Source organism: Mixophyes fleayi, chromosome 5, assembly GCF_038048845.1.
Source record: "Mixophyes fleayi isolate aMixFle1 chromosome 5, aMixFle1.hap1, whole genome shotgun sequence".
Taxonomy (NCBI): Eukaryota; Metazoa; Chordata; class Amphibia; order Anura; family Limnodynastidae; genus Mixophyes; species Mixophyes fleayi.
The window spans coordinates 164,162,879-164,188,501 of record NC_134406.1 but is presented as its reverse complement, the minus strand read 5'-3'; the positions used below and the strand labels follow the sequence as shown (position 1 = coordinate 164,188,501).

Genomic DNA, 25,623 nt, shown 5'->3' with positions numbered 1-25,623 from the left:
CAGGATTAATGTTGACTTTGTATAATAATCCTCCAGCAAGAGGTAGACCAAGCTGTTATGTTTCCATAGTAGAATAGGATCCCACGGTACATATTACATACCACACTGAGTAAAAGAGCAGCATATGTCATTAATGTTTCTTGTAATACCTGTGATAAGGGGCAAAGAGGATGATATGTACAAGTATCATCATCATCATCATTTATTTATATAGCGCCAGCAAATTCCGTAGCGCTTTACAATTGGAAGTACACTGCAAATACTTGTCTGGGGGACATTTTTTAATTGTCCTTTTTCTGGATGTTAGAAATCTCAACCCTCCTCATGTATGTGTGCGACAGAGAAGGCAGCATAAAAGGATAGCTGAACTTACCCTGAGGAGCTTTTCAATTTTATTGAGTAGTGTAGGAATTAGGTGAGACTGGAGATTTCCTAACTCCATCGTCCATGCAGCATAGGCTGGTAAAAACACCTGATGAGTGGCACTCACTACTCTCTCTGAAGGGTCACCTAGGGCTGTCAGTAGAAGTTCAAAACCCTGGAAAAACAACAACAAATCATGTTTACAAGTATTATACAACATCACTTTTGCATGTGTTTTGTATTATGTATATATGTTTTCTCCGTACTGAAAGGAGTTTGTGATTAGCAGAACTGAGTACTGTAGAATCTATCTTACCTGCTGATATTTGTCTGGATCATCGATGTACCCCATAATTATGCCAAGACTTTTAATCACAGCTTCCCGCACCATATCAGCTTTGTCTTCCATTAGCATTTGTTGTAACATGGACAGCACAAGAGAACTCCTTATCTCTTTCTGAAAGTTGACAAGCATATTTAGTTTTAGGAAACACATACACCAAGCTGTATTACAACATAACACTCTTCTTTCTTAGCCACATTGTGTATTACAATGCTGTGCCATACATTTAAAAATTATCAGAATGGCTATTTATATAGAGACTGGGAAAATAATACTAGGCTATACTTTACGTCCATAGAATTACAGTTGTCCTCTATTAGCAATATATTTACAGTGCTGCCTTTTAGTCTTTGTTTACACTTGAAGCATATGGATAAAATCTTAGAAATGTTTTACTTAAAATCTTTCAAGTGTGCTCATAGCCTACACAGAGTGATTACACATATATCTGGCGTGTGCATTCCCATCTATTAGTCAACATTAAGCAAGTGTAGAGGTAACTGACATAAAAGCCTATGTTATGGCATGCGAACACATGCTGCTATCATAAAATAATTGTTTCTACTTTTTGGAGCAATAAAAAAAAAAAAAAAAAGTTACAGAAAAAAAAAATTAAAACCTCACACAAAGAAATATTTGGATATCAAACTAGGTCAAAGCGCTAAAATAAAAGTACACGTTTGGTAGATCTATAAATGTTGCCCCAAAAAATAAATGAATAAATTACAAATTGGGGTATCTGTAACCGTAATAAAAGGATGGAATGACAATTCGCTTTTTTCCATCTGCAAATATTTTTCTAGAACCTTTTTTGACCATATCTTTTGTATTAATACAAAAATCACTAAGTTTAGTTTATATTTCATTGAAGTACACAGATTATACAGACATCCCCTGTTTTAAGTTGTTGCCTATAAATGCTTAAAACTTACAGGGAGGTAAGGTGCTAGATCTCCACATGACTCTGCCACAAGTAATCTTCTTTCTGGGTATTTGTGATTGATCTAGAAGACAAACACATCAAAACTATATTAATGGCATTGGTTAGCAACATGTGCCTATAAATTCAGGAAAATAAAATTGAAATAAAGAATATTTTTCACATAGGATAATAAGCCATTGTCTGAAAAAGCATTTAAAAAAAATATTATAGAATATGAGAGATCACTACAAAAAAAACCATACACAAATAGATGTCAAACAGAAATGTAAATTACTTTTACAATAGAACAAAAGCCCTTAGTAGGATATTATGAGAAAGTGTAAAACGTTTGCCCTTGCTCTATAGAACTCAGAACTACCACGTCATATTATATGTAGACAATAATCTGCACTTAGACAAACAATAGTGCATTGCAAGGAGTGCAAATACAATTTTATTTTTACATGTAGGAAAAATGTTGCCTGCTTCTGCATGTAGCACACAAGTAGCGTACAGCTTTATAATTACAGTGCAATTTAAGTTGAGCTAGAATGCACCCTTCTCCCAACTTTCAATGCCTATCGATGTACACGGTTTTGCCAAGGTGCAAAAACTGAACTTTCTAGCTGGATTTACAGGCCCTATATAATTAGGGAAGCAAGTAATTCTGTATATACACAGAAGTGTTTCAAATGTTACAGAAATATAACCTGATGGAAACATCAGATGATTTTACATTACTCCAGGCTTTGTAAAATCACAGAATAGAACCGGAGATGGAACACACTGCAATTATGAATTATTTCTGCTGTGCAGAATATTTCAAACTTCTAATTAGAAAAGCAAATAATGGTGTACACAGTACATCTATCAATAACATTTATCAGTATGTGTTATCTAGCATACCTCGCAAAAAGCAACACACACTTCAATGTATTAGAAATGTAGTTTGTACAATATAAGCAGTCTACATGTCGGAAGCTGGAAAATTTCAATTCTCTCTACTGTCCTTAAAAGGGGGTTTCCACTTTATCTAACCCTATGTACCAATTCATCTCCCTTCCTAATAGTACTTTGGGGGTGATCCATTCCCTGAAATCCCACACAATTTGTTCTATTCAGCAGGGTCCCAGCACTCACATCAAAAGGTATTCACTGCCATTGGACTTTTTCACATTTTGCTGTTTTACAACATGGGACCAGAATGGATTGATTCAAAACTTATTCTCAGTAATCAACACAAGGGACTCCATAATGTTAAAGTGTAAAAACAATGAATCCAAATTAATTATGAACAAAAAAAAAATGAAAAATTAATATTTAGCCCCTTGCTATATTGTTACTATAATTTTCTCTGAAGTAACCAGATTTCTTCAGAAGTCACATTAACAGTTTATCAGAGGCCACTTAGGTGCAGTTAAGAGGTGTCCATTTTTTTTATTTATTTTTCTTGTCTAACTGGCTATCATGTCTTATGCTGTCCATGCAGTCTGTTTAAGGCTATTTTGATGTGGTTTATAAACAAGCCCTTTGCTTCATGTCAGCCTCCATACTTCGGAGGTGAGGGAATTTGATTTCAACTGCATTTCAGTGTTGTTTAAAGCTTAGGCGTTAGTGTAGGTCTTGCAAACATGAGGACCCTTGAGACTGGGAGGTAAACTTAAATGTTTTACTCAAAATATAAACTAATACTTCAAATTTCACTTTACTAGATACATACAGATTTGTAATAGTAAGGCTAAGCATTGACCATACTGGGCATTTATATTGCTATGCAGCTGGTATCCTGAACAGTATCAAATTAATTGGATGCAGGAATATTTCTTTTATATTTAAAATTTATTGTCTAACCAGCACTAGACATATACATTTTTTAAATAAATAAAAAATCTACTGTTAGAAAGGCAGTCCATAAAGATTATTTACTATGAATACAGTGCTGCACCAAGTAGGAGTATACAATCCTGATTGTCAATGTAATCATATGCATCATAGAAAATTGTGTAGTTTAAGTGATGTGGTAGTGTTTATATTGGTCTATCTAATGTCGTCATTAGTGATCAAACTTTGAAGAGATGGAGACAGAAGATACAGAGCTTAGCATAGGTGACTCATTGCTCCAGTCCATTCATCATGGGGACAATAGTTAACAAGTTGTATACTAACTTGTTCCCAACACTGAGGTAAAAGCTCTGCTTCAACTCGAGTTGGTCCAACATGGCGAGCAAAAGCGACACATCCAGTTAAAATCATCTGCCTAAAAAAGGAGACAAATGTACACAAACATTTAAATTAGCACAATTTAAAAGAGAACTAAAAGCACAGGCAATAGCCCCCCAACAACAATAACTAAAAAAAGAAATACACAATCAATTATCCAGATGGCCAAACACTCACTTGGGGCCTGTAGAACAAACTGCTTGAAAGAAGCCCCTTCCATGAGTTAAAATAATAAACGCAATATGGTACATACAGGAAGAATTACAGCATTTAAAGTATCCTCTGCTAGACTGGACAAATAATTGGGGTGTTAAAGAAGGTGTCATAAAAGCAGCAAGATTCAGATTGGCTGAAGCGGTGTAATACAGTCATTATCCTCGCTAAACATGGCTTTCTCTATTGGCTTAAAGGAATGTACAATAAAACCGTTTGTGTTTAAGTGCACCCTGTGGTGTGGGATTGTCGTATTTTACCCAAAGTATTCAATCATATTTAGCACAAACTCCTCCTGTTCACTTCTGCAATTCTCATAAACACCACAAATAGATCACAAAAATTAATTAGGTAAAGGAAACAAATTATTACTCCACCAGGACAACCACTTCAGGGGTCATTATAAATCACTAATTAAGAATCCACTTCAGCAATAAACAAGCCCAGATATGCAGCCAGAAAAGTAACACATACCTTTGCTCATCATCAGGGCGCTTTATTAAATTAAACAGTATGTGCAGAAGCTGGTCTCTTTCTTTAGGTTCTGGGTGGAGGCAGGCAGTACACAGTATAAGTGGTATCAGTTCCTGTACATCAGGGAAAAAGATGGTCACAGAAAGTAAATACAAGAGAAAATACAGACACTGCAGAAGTCGCAGAAGCAAATTTACTTTGATAAACATGTACTGTAACTTATTGAGGCATTATAAGGTGTGTTAAACGCCTGTGGACCAAACATTTGTGGTTCTAGTACTGTCCAGAAAAACCCAAAAGTGCAGGCGATTGTGTGTTACTCTAATCCTTAGATAAACAGGGATTAGGGGAAGTGGAGTAAAAGAAGAAATAGACAATATGCAGAATATGAATATTGACCATGGTGAAATACTGGGAAAAAATAATGGGGAAAAAAGTAATTTAACCCATATTAACTGACCAAATGCTTCCTTTCCTTTTCTAAATTGCCCCAGACAAAAACAATTAATCAGATTGGTTACTATGAGTTAGAGAACAACATTACTCTTTGCACAATGTTATTAAATTGGCCCCATGGCGTGGAATCGAAGGGAGATATTTATTGTAATGTTTTGATGCTATACTATTTAATGAATGTATGCTATATATGGCTTTATTATTATTACTACAGTTGATTTGTAAAGCACCACAGTACTCTGCAGCACTGGTCAGTGGGGAAAACAAGCACATACAAGGTAGCTAAGATAAATGTAGATATGAAAACAAAGGGTAGCGAGGGCTCTGGGAAAAAGAGCACAGCCGAGTCAAGAGGAGCAAGTATGACCAAGTGTAGATTGTGCAATAGTATACCAATGTGGGAGTAGGGTAAGCTCTAATAAAGAGATGGATTTTAGGAAACAATTAAAGAAAAAAATTTAAAGGATGGGGGAAGAGTCTGATCGGGCACAGTAGGGAATTCAAGATGTGGGAAGCAGCACCTTGAGAAGTGTTGAAGGTAGAAGCGAGAAAGAACTGTCAGACTAGGCGATGCACAGATCAAAGGTAGATCTAAGAGGATGTGTGGGAGAATATTTCAAGATAACATTTGGATGTGGAATGGAAAGAGAGGAAAATATCAATCTTGCAGCATCATTTAGGACAGACTGAAGTGGGACTAGATGGGTGAGGTAAATGTCAGATAGGAGGAGGATGCAGTAGTTGAGGCAGGAGATGAGAGAATGGATAGATTTGGTTGCATCCTAGGTAAGAACAGGCCAAATTGTAGCAATATTTTGAAGGTAGAGGCAACTGTAGAGGAGACTGGATGTGAGGAATAAAGCAGTGCAAAGAAGAGTACGAAATCAAGTTTAAACACCAAGGCAACAATCTTGGGAGACTGAAGAAATTGTAATGGTGGTTGAGGGGATTTGAGGAAAGGGGAGTTATGTACAAAACAAAACTTATTGAGCTTAGCAAGCGTTGGGACATCCATGTGGCAAGACAGATAGTGAGAGTGGAGGGGAGGAAGTACAAGAGTTAGAGTCATTGAAGAAGTGGCTAGATAAGTAGGAACTGAACTAGGAAACTATTGTCATGATGGTCAAGAATATAGGGTGTGTAAGAGAAGAGGTGAGCAGCATGTCAAAAGCAGCAGAGATGTTTTGGGAATGGGTACGTGTTAGATTTCGCTGTTAAGTAAAATATTAATCACTTTTGTGAGGGCAGTCTCAGTGGAAAGCTAGGGACAGAAGTCTGATTGCAGAGAGTCGAGAAAAGAATGAGAGGAGAGAAAGTGCAATAGGCAATTGTACACAAGTTTCTTAAGTAGTTTGGAGGGATAGGGAAGCACAAGAATAGGCCTATATATGGAAAAAAGAAAAAAGTCTAAGGAGAGAGGGGGTTTCTTTAGGATTTGTAGAGGTGCATGAGTTTGTTACGAGCCGCGGCTCGCTTCTGGTGTCCCGGCCGTCACCTTATTTCCGGAGTCTGCCTGGCCGTTGCCAAGGCAACGGTCGGACGGCAGCTGTTCTAGCACCGAGTCGCGGCAACAGGGGACAGCCGGGCGCGTGCGCAAGCGATGAATAAGCCTGTGGGCTAATTAGGTTATATTAGTTAATCAAGCAGGGCTGTAGAGGACTTCAGAGCTAGGCTCTGATTGGCTGATAGTTGTTTTTAAGGCAGTGAGGTCTGAAGCCTCACTGCCGGTTATAGTTTGCTGTTCCAGTTTGCTGACTTGCTCCTGGTTCCCTGTTGCTGTCCTGTGGATACTCTGTTTGGTTCTCCTGTGTATGACCCCCTGCTTGCATTTGGGGACTGCCTGTTTTCTTGTGACCCTGACCCTTCTGGCTTGTACTTTGGACCCTGCTACCTTGCCCATGTCCCCGACCTCTGGCATGTTAACTGACTACCCTGCTTGCTTGTGACCCTTGACCTTGGCTATCGATTGACTACCCGCTGCTTTCTACCAGTCTCCTGGCCTGCCGCTGTGGTCCTCTGCATGTGGTCCTGCATTATCAACCTACACTACATCTGGAGTTAAGTCCTGGGGGCATCCGAGTACCGGTGAGCGCGTCTAGCTCTAAGGGATAGATAACTTCTAAAGGTGAAAACCTCCGTCCTCTAGTTCTGTGGGTTGGTGATCAGCGCCAGCAGCCTAACAGTGTTTAAGGGAGGATTGAGAAAGAGCAGAGCATTGGGAGAACATTGGGGGGCATGTTGTAGGGTAAGATGATGACTGCAGAGATTTTGTCCTAGGTTACCGGGGAAAATAAATGGAGGGTGGAATGGGGAGTGTAGGAGAAGATAGGTGGATAGGTAGTGTCAGGCATAAGAAGATGTCTTGTTGAACAGTGTCGTTTTATAGGTGGCAGAATTATGTAGTAAGAGGTATGAAGGGGACGGGAGTGCAAGTGAGCAGAGAAGAGAGTGGAAGGTGGCAGAAGCATCGGGGGTTAGAAGACTGGGTGGATATTAGAGAAGTGAAGTTTACTACGCAAGTGAAAAGGGTCAAAAAAGAAAGGATGAATTTATAGTAGCTGAAGTCGGCATTGGAGTGAGATTCACTCCAGTGGCATTCAGATGTGCAGGAGCATTTTTGGAGATGGTGGGTCTGTTTGCTGTGCCATGGAACTGCACTATATAGGATTAAAGTGAGTGTGTTGTAGAAAAAGGCAGCCAGATCGGAGAAAAACAGTGTAGCTAGAGAAAACAAAGGTAGTTTTAGTGAATATGAGAAGTGGATTGGACTGAAAGTATTTAGGTATTGCTGTGTGTGTGGATTTTGGTGCAGGTGGAGGCACAAGAGGTAAGGTGAGGTTGAAAGAAAGTAAGTTGCTATCTGAGATTGCTAAGAAACTAGAGATGGAGCAGAAGCAGAAGACAAGGTCAAGGGAGTATCTATTGAAGTAGGGGAAAGATTCAGTCTCCTGGGATAGATCAAAGGATGAAGTAAGCAAAGTAATTTTGTGGCATCAGAGACAGTGGGGCTATGATTAGGAATGTTGAAATCACTTAGTATGATTTTAGGTAGGTCAAAGGATAGGTAATAAGTGAGCTAGACAGTAAAGTTGTCAAGAAATATTTATTCTGGACCTGGGCAATGACAGCAACACGAAGAATTGGCATGCATAAATATGAACACAGAAGTATTCAGTAGTGTTTTCTGGGAAATATGCAGTGGATAAATCAGGCCAGTGGTTTTAGAAGGGAAAAAAAACAAAACAAAAAACAAATTGACTGTAGATGGATGGCACCTATGATTTATGTTAAGCACAGGGGCTTTGGATACTGAATTTCTTCATTTAGAAACCATGGGACTAGTCATTATCAAGTATGACATATTATTGGTCCCTGTATTGTCCCCAAAAAATGTTTTTGCGTGAAAACAACCTGTGAAACTGTGTACTTGTAGCACACATTTATTTAAATAAATTAACTTAATATTTTTGAAACCCCACAATACAAATAAGGGTATATTATACCTATTTACATAATACAACAGAATGTCACCTTTCACCCCAGCAGGAATAGCATTCATATTATTATTTTTTTTATTGGTTAATGGAGTAAAAATACAGCTTTAAATAGTAGCTTCCACCCCCAATCTGTAGAATACTGTCCATTTATAACATTATTATTTTGCAACTTCAGTAAAAAACAAAAAAACAAAAACACACAATAAAACCTATTAGGTAATTACTTCAAAACTTTATATCAAAACATTTAAGATTATAATGAGCAGGTCTATTTCACTACATGTGCACATTCCCAAGCCTACCAACAATTTCTGTTCAGAAGGATGAAACTAGCAAAATAAACAAAAGGAAACTGACATAGCTGTGGGGTACTATAATAGTACAGCGGAAAGCCAACAATTAGACAGTGAGGGCAAGCTAGAGAGAGACAGTTAAAGAAAATGATGCTCACATCCCTACTAAATTTGTGTAATACTTTTAGATTAATACATTGAAACAAAACAAGTATTTTTGTATTACCACCAAAGCAAAATACTGAGTTTTGCAAATCCCACCTACATACTGTCTGGAATGATTCTGATTGTGGCAATAGGCCTGATTTAACAGAAACAAATAATCATCTAATACCACATGTATTTTTTAATAACCCTGCCTTCAAATATTCTGACTTTATATCATAAATATAGGCTCTTTGTGAATATGGCTATGTAAACAAAACAATTACCTCTCATTCTGACATTAGTCCAGGCTATTTGCATTTAGACGCTTCAGAAACGTTTTAAAGAGTTTCAAAATGGTTGACTGACTGTTGTGAATTTTGTAAAACTTTATGTTTATTTGTGAACAATTTTTAATATTTTGTGTATTGTTATTTATCATTTGTGTAGAATGGAGACCTCTGCGAGAGCAGATGAGTTGCGACGAGAGATCAAAGATCTCTCTACCGCAATGCTCTCCCCATAGCTTCAGCTGATGTTAGCCATCGGGCACAACTTCCGAAAATCTGATTTTTGGAACTTGTTAAATGGTGCAAAATTGCATTTGAAGAGACAGGGACAGCAGCAGATATCTCAATTATCTTCTGCAGCGAACCAGTCATACTAGCAAGATACTTAAATATGCCGCTATCCCCCCGAAAACAATTTTCGTGGATTTTAATGAACAATGTGTTTGATAAATAGACCTCTTAAATTCTGTAAACAAAATTACATGAGAAATTGTTGTATATTGTTGAAAGATAGTTGTATTTGAAATATTGTTAAAATGTAAATAAAAGCATTATCTCTCTCTGAAAAGTGTAAAATTAGTTTATTTTTCCCTTTAGTAGGATTTTGGATAGGTTATTCAGCAATGATCATCATTAGCTATTTATATAGCGCTACTAATTCCGCAGCGCTGTACAGAGAACTCACTCACATCAGTCCCTGCCCAATAGGAGTTTACAATCTATATTCCCTAACATACATACATACATACATACATACATACACACACAAACACACACACACACACAGACAAACAGAGACTAGGATCAATTTGATAGCAGCCAATTGACCTACTGATTCCTGAGATAGGAATTCTTTTCAAGGCTTCTGAAGCAATTTTGCCCAGGTTGAAGGGATTGCTTTAGTTTTCCTGGACTACATTAAACACAGGAGTTCTAGACTCTGCACAGTTGCCATAACTGTTAAGCACTTAATGGTCGGTGTGCCTTTCAAATATATACTAAAAATATATGAAACATATAGTGTAACAGTTTACCATCTGCCACCACTCACAATCCTGTATTTGTCTGGTATACAACGCCAGAATGATTTTTTTCTCTCTCAATACTCCAATGATCTTTTGACCTGGCACTGTACACTTACCCCACACTTGTACCTGTACAGATGCTATCAAGTACTAGTGCAATACAGAAACATTTTCTGGGCTTCGAAACACGTTTGCATGTTAAGTTAGCCACACCTACAGCAATCCTGTCACTTGTCTGTCACAAGAAGATCAGTTTCCAATTTGGCCTCACACATGGGTAGTAAAATTGGACATGTTTGAACAGAGCAGTGAGATCGGACAGGATTTAGCTAGAGCGATCAGCAGGTGGCCATACACAGGCAGACAGAGCTTTTTCTTCAAAGAGTTTTTGTGGTATACCTGAAAATAACCCCACTGAATTTCCTACTGCTCATTTCAGGTTTACATATCTAGTGATATCAGGCCAATTTATCAATACCAGTAGTAAACAGAGTATCTCTTCACATCATAATATACTACTTTAACAAACAAGCGATGTTAATAGATGTATAAACTCATTTAAATAAAACCTACATGAACATCGATCGATGTCATCACTTATATGACCATTAGGAAAAACTTGTATGATAGAATAATGCACCCTGTGCTGTAAATTATTGCGGACATCACAAATCATCTTGGATTGCTGTGACCTGCTGTCATGCAGCTGGTCGATAATCTTGAATACATTATGCAAGGCTTAAATGTGAGTTTTATATCCCATAAGACTGGAAAACCACAATTTCTCTTAAAATCTGACTGGCAGATTTACTGACCTATTCTTGCAAAACTGGTTAGCGATCTCACTGAAATGAAAAATCCAAATCCAAGGCTTGTGAAAGGTATAGCTTTAGTGAGGTTTTAAAGAGATAGGATAACAACAATATCAACACTATAGGGCAGATTCAATTGCCAGCAATGTGCCGCCAGACATCACCGCGATCTCTGGTTGTGCACATTGCCAGCCATTTTGGTAGGGAATCTCCGCTTATATTTCCTCGCATCTCTACAGGGTGCAAATGAAAATATGAGCAGAGAATGCAGCCACAAGATTGGCGCAATGTGTCTCCGTGGATGTTTGAGATACAGCGCGCTGAACTGAATCTCCCACTATGTGTTACATTCAGCAATAGAACATCCATAGTATTGATTCAATACTAAACTGTGCAGAAACTATATTGTGTCTGTAAATGCATTAAATCATTTACACTAGCTTGTGCTGCCATCAAGTGGTCTTAGGTACCAAGTGTACTGAAATGCACATTTTCAAAATGTACAAACATGGAGGAGCCTAAATGACAATTAGCCTTACAGGGTAAGTGTAAAAAGTCAATGAAATCAGTGGTTCCCATACTGTGGTGCATGTACCCCAGGAGAACCTCAGAAGAGGCATTTCAGCCTGCACTATTAAACACAATATAACAATTTACTCTATTAAAAAAATACAAAAAAACTAAAATTGATTTTTACAAATATTTTAAATACATAAGGAGCCACTTTGTACATTTATACACATTAGGCTGCACAGGGAATATACACACTTTAGGTTGTACTTGAGAGCACGTTAAGGCAGTGGTGGGCTCCAGGTTCCCTCCCCCATTGGTCTCAATTCTGAATTATTTTGTGCTTTAAGCACTGCTGAACTTCTAACACATAGAAGACTGAACGTCGCATTAATTGACAAGTTGACTTCAGCATCATGCGACATCCTAGATTAGTAGTTGTTGGTCACAGGTACTTCCGGAGAAGTGGTCATGTGGGTGAAATCGACATGGTTTCTGAAGGCATGAGGGACATTATAAAAACTCTAAAAAAAAAAAAAAATCTTCCTATGATTTCTTGGCCTTGGGGCTACTGGAAAAGATTTTCATAGAGAACTGAAGGCCAATCCTAAATGTATAAGTGTGTGGTGTATTTGTGTCTTTGGGTACTATTTACATCTAAACCTGCTTTGTGCCAATATATGTTTCCAAGACTTTGTTAAAGTTGCAATTTTCAGAGTACCAGGAGTTGTTTTTATTAATAAAGGTCTTTCATCATCTAATTCAATTAAATAAAAAGTTACATTTGCATTCATCATGGATAAAGTCAACAGTGCAGGTCCTGTGTACATTTTTGTATGTACACAGGGGTATAAGTATAGGGGGTGTGACAGCTATGGGGCCCTCTTTACCCCCAAGGAACAAGCTCTGCTCTGCTAAGTGCAGAGCACAAAAGCCAAGGTGGGGGGAGGGGAACATAATTGCAGAGTCCACCCAAATTTGCTTTGGTTCCTGTTGGTGCAATGCTCTGCCCTTGTGTGTACATATACCTAAAAAAGGAGTTCCTACTACTGAAAGTGGAAAGGTGACAAAAGTAAATACAATTAAGGCATCAGCAAAATGTATCAAAACCAAACTTCTTTAGTTCCAAGCTGATATTTTTGGACCTTGACTGTAAAACCCAATGTAAAAATAGATGCGGCCAATATTTGTGTGTAGAATAACAGAATGCAGGATTTGCACTGCATGCAAAAGAACAAAAAATGCATTTGCACCCCTTGCAGTGCAACACTGTCTGGGGCAAATACTGCACCTAGGCAACATTTACACCCAACACTAAGTAAGCCAGTGTCTGTTTTTGGAATTACGAAGGATCACAATACAGGTCGTCTGAGAACGCTAACCATAACCCGGTGTCTGAAAGTGGGTATAAGAAATACCTGGTCCAGGGCTCCATTGCAAGGACACGGGGAGAACATACAAACTCCTCACAGCCTTCTGCTGAATCACAATTAGAACCTAGAAAAGGCTGACTGTGACTGACTTCTATCTTTTTCACTCTATTCGAATGTGATTTCAATTTTACAAGCTGCAGTTCAGGGATATGAAAATTATCAGAGATACTAAAGACCCCAAATCTTTCCATAATTTTAAATCTTTGCTGCCTTAAACCACCAGATACTGGGAAATAGAGAATATGGTCGATGGCTGATCATCCTATACCAGTGTCTATTTCTGAAATAAGAACAATCAACCACATAATATAGTGTATATACAGAAAACAAACTATTGTGCTAGTTAATATCTAATAATCATAATCTAAATAGACAAACTTAGAAAGGCAGAAAATGGGAGAGGTGGGGAGGGGTTCACATGTTAAACAAAAATATTGTGGGAAAAAACAAAAGCCAACATACTACATCAAAGCTGTGTGAACATATATGTTTAAAAACATATATGCAGATAATGAATGCAGCAAAAATGAGCTTACTCACTACTATAATTTTTTTAATGCGTTGACAAAAAGTACAGAGGTAAAAAAAAAATTAAAAATCACAAAAACAAACCAGTTCTCAATACTGGTATTATTTTGTCAAACACAAGGGCAAGTGGCTGGGATACCATGCAGTACTACTGAACTCACCTGGCACAGATGTACAACAGTTTTCTAGAAGTAGACGCATGCACAAAAATAAAACTGTCAACTGAATTAATTTACGATTTAACGCTTGCATACTTTAATAAAGGTACACTATACATAGAGCAGCTAGATGATATCGTCATACCTCACGCTTTGCAAGGAGCACATTTGGGACAATGTGAGGAAGGCAACGTCCAAGCATCAACATGACTCCGTTCTCACTGTCAGCGATCCGAGACACCTGCAATACAAAGACAGCCTGTAAGCAACTTACACAGACCAGACATAATGGGAGTTCTGCCATTATGTATGGAGCCATGATGATATTTACAGAGAGATTTGCCATTTTGTTAAAATAATTATAGCAGAGCCCAAGGTGACACAAAGACGATGGACCTGCAAGCATTGTTAAAAACACTGAGTAATATAGAACTTTTTTGTGTGTATGTTTTTTTAATCTTAATTTTAAGCTCTCATTAGTAGTGTTCTTTCTATTTCTTTTTTAGTTTGCAGTTAAATGCAACAGTGAACACTTTTGCTAGTTGTGGAGTATGGTGCTAAATGTTGGTACTATATTGTACAATAACCAAGCTGAAACACAATATATATGTGAGATTTGGTTGTAGTTGCCTTGTTTACTGAAATAAAGCCCATGTCTTATTGCAATACTAAAAATTGTTGTACTGCAATATCAATATTGCACTTCACCAAAATTCAGTTTTGGGTAGAAAACGCTTACATTTTTCCTTCAGAAGGAACACATACTCAGCTAATAAGATTTAAATGTTATTTATCTGTAACTGATTCAATCAGGAACAGAAGATATTTATCTGTAGGTATGCCATTTTAGATATAACTGAAAAAACTGAACATAACCCAACAGAACACAGTGTCCCCAGATGCAGAATTAGAAAGTGATAGCTTATAACAAAGGACCTTTTAGTTTTACAGAGTAGAATAAAATCTGTTTTCTATTCGTACAGACACTATGTTTGCAATAAAAGATACCTTTAAAAACAAATTACTCCTCCAATGAACTTCTTAAAATATGTGGCTACTCTTTATAGCTCGCAAAAGCATTTTAAAACATTCCTTTGAACTTTTATATTGCTGTTGTTTTTAGTCTGCTTATTTCTGCATTTACATATTTCAGCCATTACTACCTTGTGCGTTTGACATTTCCTTGCATGAAACCAGAAAGTCTATCCTGTAGTAGTGCAAGTGTTCAGTTCTACACAATGTGTTGACAAAATTATAACATTGTACCTCATTTACACCACAGTGTAAAAAGCACAAATACAAAATACAATGTAGTATCCTCCAACCCCCATATCCTCACACACACACCAGCAAGTGTTCATGTAATCAAAAACAATATTTTCCAAATTACATCGGATGGTTATTGTATACTGCACCACTTCAAGTGAAATAGAAATGCAGATATGATCATGACCAATTAAATAAATACAAATAAAACATGATCCACCAGCAGGATACAACACAAGTTTATCAGAGATAAATACCTTTTTTAATCTTATTTTTTTAATATAGATTTGAGGGTGATTTTTTTGTTTATACTGCTGTTTTAGGTAGAATTAGGGGTTGTAAACTTTAACTGCCGATTTTATTATATCTGTGTTGCTAATGGTTGCAGCACGTAATAACAGAACCATTTGAAGTGCTTTGAAAAAATATACATTTTAGCGCATTTAACAAAAATGATAGAAAGCTAGTAGACATAAGAGCAGTGTACTTTTAGTGGCAGATTCAATTGACTGCTTCACTCTCGAGAGTAACGCGGCCTGCGCACTATTACCGTTAATACGGTAATTTTATCCTGGATTTCTGATCACGGCTCAGGGCAAAAATAAGCGTTGAAATTACCATACCAACGGTAATAATGCACACTATTACCGTAGTAACTAATAGTGTGTGGCCCACTTTACTTTTGAGAGTAATGCGGTCCAATGAATTTGCCCCTTAGAAGAAGAAAGACTGAAAAAAGTTTTATTACCTCTGAACCCAAACGACTGTCAGCTGACATGCGGCAAAAAGACAGTAGTGCATGATGAAAGGCTGGTGACAGTTTTCTACGGAGAAAAAAAACAAATGAAGTTAAATTATATTAAATATACGTAAATGTAAAATAACTATTAACAATTGAAAATGACTGTGTTGATTAAAACAACTTTATTTTGTTGATTTAGCCATTAAAAATTCAAAGAATTGTTGGCATCTTTGTATTAGAGGGTCTTCCATATTCCCAAGTGATTTTAGTGCATATATTGCATCTATTCTGAGTTGTACATTGTAACATACAAGTTCATGCTTCATAAAATGTATTTGCTACATGTTAACGCTGTATTCAAAAGCAGCTTTATAAGGTAGTTTATTAGATGAAGAGTAAATATGAGGGTGCTGTCAGAAATTGTCAATTTCCATTTCTCCTCCAGACAGCACCCATCAGAGAAGAACTAATGATCAGTATGGAGGGAACATAATCTAAAACTGGTGAGTAATTTTAGGATGTCCAGAAATATATTTGTCCACCATTTGGTATTTATCTTGGACCACATATTTGACCCATGGGGAAATAGTAATGTAGAGGCTTTATCATTTTGTAATGACCATGAATTATCCTTTCAGTAGTATGTATCCTCAGTTTAAAGAATCAGGCACATAAAAGTAACTGTTAAAAGAATAAAAGAATAAAGGGAAGATAAAGGAATTTTATGAACATGTCAGATAAGAGGAAAGTACTCCTTTGACATTTTTATAATTAAAATTCTAGTTAAAAATAGTTTATATGTGCAGTGTGCACAGTGAGCCTGGAGTATAATATATACAACTCACCTTTAAAAGTGTATGTTCTATTTAGCTTCATCTATTATATTGCAAATAATCCAATACAAAATTAAAAGAAAATATAAATATAAGTCTGATTAAAACAATAGAATGTCGAACCTTTTAAACATTAACTAAATAATCCTGGCTGCATGGCTTTAAGACTACACATCAGCATACGTTTTATACTGCTTAACAGCCAAAGGGGGGAGCAAGAATAAGGAACAATTTCCATGTCTACATTCCTTACTCAAGGACTAAATTTTGCCAGGAATGCCATTTTATAATAGACATGTGAATACCTTCTGCCTTTACTGTATTTTATTTACTGTGGAAGGCCATGTTTCTTTTTAATCATTTGAGCTAAAACTTACTTGCTGGTTGTAAACAATTATTAAAAAGGAGATATGTCCTTAAACAGCTCTGCACCACTTACCTATTAGGTTGGTCAAATTTGATGCCATCTTTAAGTGGCGGTGTACAGAGAAGAGTCTTCTTACTAATCTTTGACAAGTCCGGGCTGGGTGGAATATCCTGTGACAGCTGGAAGTCTGTTTCAGTGTGCTCTAGAGGCAGGCTTTCCTCTGTCTTCTCACATTTGCTCTCACTGTCTGACGTTCTTATATCTATATAATAGTCACTTTCCACTGAAGTCTGGCCCTGTAGTCTGCTAGGAAGCTGCCGGGTTTCAGGGCCAACCTCAGTCACGGAGCTCACTCTGAGATCTTCAATTTCCCTGAAACCAAACAAATTTATAATTATATATAATAAATAATTGTATCATGGTTCAGATGAACCCAGCGTAACATATTTAGAAGGAATTGAAATAACAGCCATAAGAAACCTTGGATATTTTTGGAATGAGAAAGCACAGGGTGAAGTAGTTGTCCTTTTTATAAGATCCAAAAACATGCAAGCTTTACTGTGACTGTAGTCTTGCTCTATAGAATGTAGACCAGACAATGCCAGGATAAAAACTATAAACATAGCAGGTATAATTCTGAATACTTTAAAGCTAAGAAGAGTAAAATATGAAAGATATTTTTCAAATACTGGAAAATTAAACTGTGAAATTTGTGATTCTCAAAAATAAAAGTATTAGTGTATATATATATATATATATATATATATATATATATATATATATATATATATATATATATATATATATATATATATATAGAGGGAGAGAGAGGGAGAGAGACAAATGACCACTGGCTCCTAGACACCACTTCCTCTTACATCTCAGGAAAGCGATTCTCCCCCTGCTCTGTCCCCAAGCAGCAGAGGGGAGAAATATTGCTGAAAACTCAGTCTGGGGGACAGGGGGGAAGGGTTAGTTCAACACAAAAACGTTACTGGCGCCAGGGAGGCATTAAACATCCAAAACGGTGGTGATGGTAGCAGCAATCAGTAATTTTGACTAGATTAATGAATGAACATCTTCATATTTACATATTACACTATCAGGTTAATCAGTGAAAATGACAATGTCCCTATACCCCAGTAGCAGCATTACATACCTCTGGAGAGTCCTAATTTGATCCAGCAACGCTGCTTTCTCATCATTACATTGCTGGATTTTATTCTCTAGTTCCTGCACTAATGCAGATGGCTAAAAAGAAAGAGGGGAGATTATTTTCTTCATTATAACACTGGGCAAAAATCTTAATGCAGATTTCTGTCCACACATTTAACATTTATTAGTTAAACAACATGTTTACAAGTGAACCGTTACATTAACTTAATTCTCTTTTAATATAGCACAGGAGTTTTTTCCCACTGCTGTGTCCAGGAGCGTGGAGAAAACCAACAGGCACTTAATAGCTTTTATTTAGTCTTCTTATTTTCAGACTCCCATTCAAGCAAATGGAAAACCATTGTATGGCATTGAGGACATGTGTTGTGAGAAATGTTTAAAGAAAAAAAGTTTTGACTCATCTGAAAGGAAACCCATTTCCTTACATCTGTAAAACTATTTTCTTTTAATCTTTCTGAATATTTTCATAGAATTATAATTTAAACAAATGTAATTGTTAAAAATAAAGACACCTATAGCTCTAAGACATAAAAACAGAATTGTAATCCACATAGAATAATTTTAACTCCTAGGATGAAATACCCACGTCTTCCCATCAACTTGTCACTTTTTCAGCAAACAAATAATTAAAATATTGTTGCAAGATGTTCATTTTTACTAATAATTTTAATTTGTGTATTGTTTTATATTTTATGCTTCAATAAAAACAAAATTGGAATAAAATCAAAATGGAATTGTTTAACTTACTAGTTTGATAGCAGTGGATATTCAGAATACAATCAGTATACAGTTGGTAACATCTGAGGTATGGTGCACTTATTTTATCATGCACCAGGGATGCCCCTACCTCCATCACAAGCAACATAATTTAAATAATGTTCAGTTCTCTCATATTTGCAATATTTCCCCACTTTTGCAGTGCACAATGTTAACTGTTACATGCCAATTGTTAACATCACAACACTCTGGTGGAAATGACACAAATAACGTAAAGTGCATTTGCCTGCGATTCAGATTTGTCAGTTTTTAATACCAACACACAATGAACCAATTCACAAATTACTTCCCAGTCTTGCTTGCACTTAAAGGATTTCCTTTCCTCGTCACATAAACTTACCTGTATAATATGCGGTTCCATCGCAGGTTTCTCTGCATTTGGAAGGGGCTCAAGATTAGCTTCCGTTACCCCAACTGCAATGTCCACTGTGTCCTTGACTACTCCAAAGCTCCGGTAAAGCTGCAACAAGTCTGGAGGCTTTGGGATGTTCAATCCTACATCATCCCACATTTCAAAGTCCTGAAGAACACAAAAATTTATATAATAATATCATCTATATCTCTCTCTCTACATTGTACTTTGCTGGAATTTTCTTGTACAATTCAAAACATATATGAATGTTTTCTCCAGGGAAAACTATTCGATTTTTCTGTCTCATTTTATGTCAAATAATTAGATACAAAAACAAGATGGCATATGAAACTCATGGAAAATACAGGTTCAGGTGGTAAAGTTATTTAAAACAATACATTAAGACAAAACTTAAAAAGTAGTATTTTGTGGAATTACCATGTTAATATTCAGTCCTGTCTTTTCTTTAGCTTTAATGTTTCTTGTTTACCCCAAACATTCAGGTTCTCTGAAGCCTCCAAAGATATCCCACTGTTCATTTATATGTTACTGACCTCATTCAACCAGAGAGCATTGTTATTGCCCTTCCACAGAGTAGTAAGACAGCAGGGTTAAAGTCTTTGGGGCAACCAGGGGATCAGAGGTAAGCAAAGGAAAGGGATTAATTGGTAAAATATGGAACTCCGTGCAATCAGATAAAGTTGTGGGTGGAGTTCTACTTTAAAGAGGTTTTATACACTTTAAATTGTATTATGACTAAATCATAATTATCTACAATAGGACTTTGATTAAGTCCTTCACCCGTCGCTGTATTTAGCAGTGTCCCAGCACTCACATTTAGCAGGGAACTTACTAAATACAATGAATGGTTGGTGGTCAGGGGATGAGCTAGTACTATTATAAGGAAGTGGGAGGATTCAGGCACAATACTATTTAAAGTTAAAAATCAATTTAAATAAGAGGTTTCAAAATGTCCCTTTCTAATAGAATAACCCACTTTACTGACAGCCTAGTCCCTATTTACAAAGTATATCTTTCCTTCAAACGTTGTGCATCTCTAAGACTATTGTTCAGATCCGATGTACAATAATAAAAAAAAAATAATGGGACATTAACAATTACTCCAATTGCTGTAACGGTCAAGTTACAGCAGCTCTCCAATGTTTATGATGCCTAGTCCCTCTTCACCTGTAGTTGTAACTAGGTAGTAAATGTAGAATCCATCATCCACCTGCAAACATTTAGTTTCTGGTGGAGTTCACCAAAATAAAACACATCATACTTAATTTTTTTCTGGTATTAGCCTGAACAACTGACAAATAATAAAACAATAACATAAGCTGGTTCAACTGCTCCCCTTCCCCCAAACCAAGAACACAGTCCACTCTCCTGCTAAGATGGGCCTAGTATACAGCAGTGCTGGTGACGCCTTCCCTCCTAAATTTCCCATTAATATGTAAGCTTGTTATTTTTAAAATACCCTAAATTACTGCTACATTTGCTGTTCTTTTTTTTCAAGCGGAAGCAGCAAAAAGGATGGTAATACTGCACAGTTGGACACTTTCAGGGTGACGCTGGATCAAAGGTAAGTAGAACTTTGTGTTTCATCTCATCTTTGTGACCATCACCATGTAATTAATAGTGGACTCCTGAAATATATACTGCAACGATGTTGAGGCCGAGATAATCTGCAACCCCCAACTGATGAGAATACAAAATAGTTAGGAGTAAGAGATATGTTAACACAAGTACAAAATATGTTCTGCCCCAATACAAATCATTCCTTTAACCTGACAGTGCCCAGTACCTATGGTTACAAAGAAACGTCTGGCACTCACCATGGACATTCTGAACCCATAGGATAGTGATAAAGATTGTTATCATAGCATATTCACATATGTGAAAGGTAGCCAATAAATATTTTAAACACTGACAAAATATTAGATGCTGTAGAGGTCAAATAAAAGACACACATTACCTGATCATCGTTTTCATCAGAAAAAGTTATAGAAGTAAGTTTGTTGTTATTTTTCAATAAATATTCATTGACAAGAAAATTCAATGCTCTTTTCTCAAGAGGTTTTATAGGCTCCTAAAAAAAGTAAAGCAAATATTAGTATAACAAACAATGTATTTGAGGCTGCTTTCACTATTAAAACATTAAGTGAAAATGTACCTATTCACTCTTCATAAGCAACCTAATCAAAAAGGCTGGACAAATGCTGCGATAGTGACAGCTGTACAGGTCAGAAGAAAATGACAATACCCTTTAATAATCTGATGGAAATGAGATGAATTATTGTTGGCCAGGTTGGTAAATCTGTCGGTAAGAAGCCCAGCATTGGCCTACTTTACAACCACACAACACAGACCTCGGTAAACACAAGACAGACACAGTTGCTCCACCTAAACTATGTTTTTGGATAAACTGGACATGGATCTTGCCCCTCAGCCTAAGCATCAGCCCGTGTTTGGCACCAGCATAATTAATCTTCCCTGGAGCACCCTTTGTCATCCCAGGATCTACTGATAAACATTTCTCGGCTTAGCACATCTGTAGGCCTCTAAAGCAGCCCACTTCTGTGCAAAACATCTTAGTATGTTGAAATCCATTAACACATTTTTATAACACTAAACTTTCAAAAGGACAGAACAAACAAACTTATGAAAAACAGGCTATTAAAAAAAAATAATTAAGATTCAATTTAAAGGAAACCTGTCACCATGTCCTATGATGTGCACTGTCATAAGCAAATAAAACTGGGTTTCCACAGAACTTTGTTTGTGAGAGAGCATTTTATTGAAAGCTGTGAATGTACCATGCTGTCATTGGCAGACTTCTCCAGCCCTCACACGAAGAGGGCAGAGAGGTATACAGGATGCCAGCCTGGAAGCAAGCTTGCTACTCTAAATGCTGAAGTCTGAAGGCAATTTGAGCTGTCCCATATGTCCGCAGCAAAGAAAAATTATGTGGCAGTTTCTTTCTGCAGAAAAAGAATCCACCAAAAGCCATGGGAACTGAGCGAAGGCCTCAAACTGAGCAGAAATGGAATTAAACGCCACAATGGAGAATGCATGCTAGAGAAATTTCCTTCTTCCCGCAGAAGGGTGCTATGGCAGTGGAAGAGTTGAATAAGCCTGGAATTTCAGGCTAGCATTGGTCTTCCCACTGATGCAGCTAATCCAGAAAGTGTTGAAGAAAATACAGGGACAGACTGGTGAACACATGGGTATAAAGACCAGATGCTACTATTATTCATTCTTATTTATAAGGTGCCACAAAATATACACAGCACTGTACAGAGTACACACACTAGGATAGTATAAGGTAGAACAGTACGGTACAACAAGCAAGCAATACTATAACTCTGGAAGCTCAAAGGACAGCTAATAAGAAAGGCTGAGAGAGTGATGGTGAGCAAGGAATATTCATCACAAGCTGGAAACCTGTGCCTAAGATTGTGGGCACAGCTAACAGTTTAAGAGCCATTGAAATGGTGCAAAAGAAAAGCAAGAGTGGAGTCGGTGGGCAAAAAGCCCAAAAAGGAGCTGGGCAGAGTAGCTGGAGAGCAAGTTAAAAGTGGTGGATACAGGAAGAGAGGGCCCTGCTCAAGGGAGCTTACAATCTAAAGGGAAGGGTAGACATATCAAGACACAAAGGGTGAGATGGGGACAGGGTAGCAAGGAATGAGAGTGAGAAAAGGAGAACAGGGGAAGAAGGGATGAGAGGGAGAGGTAGCCAACAAGGTGAAGTAGTTAAGTGGATGACTAAAAGGCTTTTAAGAATAGGCGGGTATTGCACGTTTGAAGCTGCACAGATTGGGAGATTTCTGATAGAACAGGGGAGATTGTTCCAATGGATGGGGGGGCAACGTGGGAGAAGTCTTGGATACCTGAGTTAGATGAGGTTATCAGAGGGGAGGAGAGGCGATCGACATTGACAAATTGCAGCGGTCGGGATGAAGTGTGAACAGAGAGGTGGTCAGATGTAGGCAGCAGTGGAGTTGGTGAGGGCCTTGTATGTAAAGGTGAGAAGCTCAAAATGAATCCTGTAGGGGACGGGGAGCCAGTGTAAGGCTTGATAGAGGAGGGAGACAGACGTGGAGCAGCGAGAAAGGGAAGGAAGATAACTATTAGCGACATTGAGTATAGAACGCTGAGGAGTGAGATGGGAGTGAGGAGAGGCCAGTAAAGAGAAGGTTACAGTAGTCCAGACGAGAGATGATCAGTGAGTGAATGAGAGATTTGGTAGCATCCTAGGAGAGGAAAACAAGTGCAAGGTAGCCACCAGAATGTCTTTTCATACCTTCACAAGACACTATTGTCTGGATCAGCAGTGTACTGGGGAAGCTGGATGTGAGCATTCAATTATTAATTTGACAAGTTAAGGAACATTCTTAAAGCCTATTAAATACACTCTGATAGACAAAAGAATATAATGTAAACCAATGGATCTGTAAACAATTACTGACAACAGTAAGGAACACATTAATTTCAATGTTGCCTGCAGTGTTCAGAAGCAGTAACACAATAAAATAGAGTTATATAGGAAGGCCTACTAAGTATGTGTACACTCTTCTTTTCTTAGGAATTAATGTATTATTTTAAGAATGAACAGTTTTTACTTCTAACGATATTTCAATTTTGGCACAGAAATTAATAAATAGGTAATTAATGTCACACAACAGATGTTTCATTTTTTTTTCCCCATCAGAAAAAAAACATATGCGTGTGTGCATGCATACAGATGAATTCATTTATTTTAAAAAAAATTAACATTATTTTTCTACCATCAGCACAAGTATGTTTAGCATGATCTCAAACGCCTGAGTGTAGGACACGAAAAATCAGCATGCAGGGTCAGCAGAAAAACTGCTGAGGTAAACAAATTTTTCTACTGAGCAGTTAAACACTTCTGCCAAGATATTATAGGCAAGCTTTTCAAGCAAGCCCAAATAGAGGATTCCTGTACGGATTATCAGGAGACATGCCGGGTCACCGGGAACATGGGGAGTGCAAGCCAGTATCTTAAATTTAAAATTCAGTCCAAGATCAGTTTAAAATAACTCAGAGAAATGCTTGTTTTTTTTTTTTAAAGATCAAAATTCACCTAAAAGACTAACTACATCCCAAATTAACCATTTCGCCATCTTAAGACATTTTAAGCTGCTGTGAAGCATTTGCAACTATAAAAGACCGTACTGCAAGAGAGTAGACACTGAAAAGGTCATTAGCCATGCACGATATAAATTATAGCTGCAATCAAGTATTGTTAGAATAGCGTCAATTTTATTTAATTTTTTCCGGCCTTGAAACTGCTAACTAAAGTGACACCCAGGCCAGCATTTACGTTTACAAATCCTGGTTTTGTTTGTAAACTGCCAAACCTCAGGATTCATCAACATGCATTTTGGCGGCTTAAATCTCAAATTGCATCAGTGAGTTATGATGGTGTGCAAACCCTTAAACTGCAAAACATCTGGTTCTGTTATGATGTCTGGCAAGATGACATCTATCCGACTTACCAATACATGTGCCATGCAAATCGCAAGTGGTTTCTCACCGCTAAGCAAATCACAGAACGGCCACCTGTGACTGGCAGAGTAGTATGTGGTTCTCGCCTGTCACAATAAGATGATTTAGCGAAATGCTGCTTGATAAATGTATGTATGTATTCCAACCCACAAATGCAGTTTGAGACCTTCCAGGTTTGCATATTATTTGATGTGTGGTTTTACTTTTCGTAAATTGCGTGTCTTATAAACCGCACGTAAAATATCATGAAAACCTGTGGCTTGTTTCTGGTAAATCCTGGCCCCATACTTCAAAACGAGTAGACAGACTTGGAAAAGAAACGAGTAGGGGCATGAGATCATTAACATATCAACACAAATTGTCCCCCTAACACCACAGAACCCAGCTTCTACTCCACAAATGTCTGTGCGATACAGAGAAAGATGGAACCTTATCTAGCTGAATACTGAATTTGTGTGATGTAACGGTTGGGCCCGTAACTATAATGACGATATTCACTGTGCATTAAGATGACAGCACCAAAAATGGGCCAGGAAGACTAACGCATAAGGGAACAATGCAGATAGCAATTCATTATTAACAGTTCCATTTAGGGCAAAAAAAACGAGTTGATGCTTTGATGATAAACCCTCTTGGAGACTTGTCCTTTCTTTTAGTATAATATTTCAATTTGAGAACCTTGCGTTTTGGTGGTTTCAATCTTCAGTAAGTTGAAGAAGTGATGCAATACAAACAGATATGCTCTCTAAATGAGCCAAAAAGGGATCCACTCATTTAGTAGCAACATATATTACAAATCTACCTGATATGTCATGTGACATTACAAATATTGTACTTGTAAATCTATGAATATTTCAAGATTTCTTGGAGTATTACATTTAAAGAACACAAGCT

At 37.3% G+C, this 25,623-nt stretch overlaps 1 protein-coding gene across 3 annotated transcripts in view; it reads right to left on the bottom strand.

Annotated features, from left to right (window-relative positions):
- Nucleotides 1–25,623, bottom strand: part of RELCH (RAB11 binding and LisH domain, coiled-coil and HEAT repeat containing) — a 91,862-nt gene that overhangs the window by 42,199 nt on the left and 24,040 nt on the right. For all 3 annotated transcript variants that reach the window (XM_075212946.1, XM_075212945.1, XM_075212947.1), the window contains 11 exons: nucleotides 21,173–21,286; nucleotides 19,183–19,362; nucleotides 18,049–18,140; nucleotides 16,962–17,261; nucleotides 15,696–15,771; nucleotides 13,827–13,922; nucleotides 4,536–4,648; nucleotides 3,795–3,885; nucleotides 1,639–1,710; nucleotides 680–820; nucleotides 374–538 (listed from right to left, as the gene is read on the bottom strand). In XM_075212946.1, coding sequence (XP_075069047.1) covers nucleotides 374–538; nucleotides 680–820; nucleotides 1,639–1,710; nucleotides 3,795–3,885; nucleotides 4,536–4,648; nucleotides 13,827–13,922; nucleotides 15,696–15,771; nucleotides 16,962–17,261; nucleotides 18,049–18,140; nucleotides 19,183–19,362; nucleotides 21,173–21,286 — 1,440 coding nt within the window. The remainder of the gene's footprint in view (nucleotides 1–373; nucleotides 539–679; nucleotides 821–1,638; nucleotides 1,711–3,794; nucleotides 3,886–4,535; nucleotides 4,649–13,826; nucleotides 13,923–15,695; nucleotides 15,772–16,961; nucleotides 17,262–18,048; nucleotides 18,141–19,182; nucleotides 19,363–21,172; nucleotides 21,287–25,623) is intronic.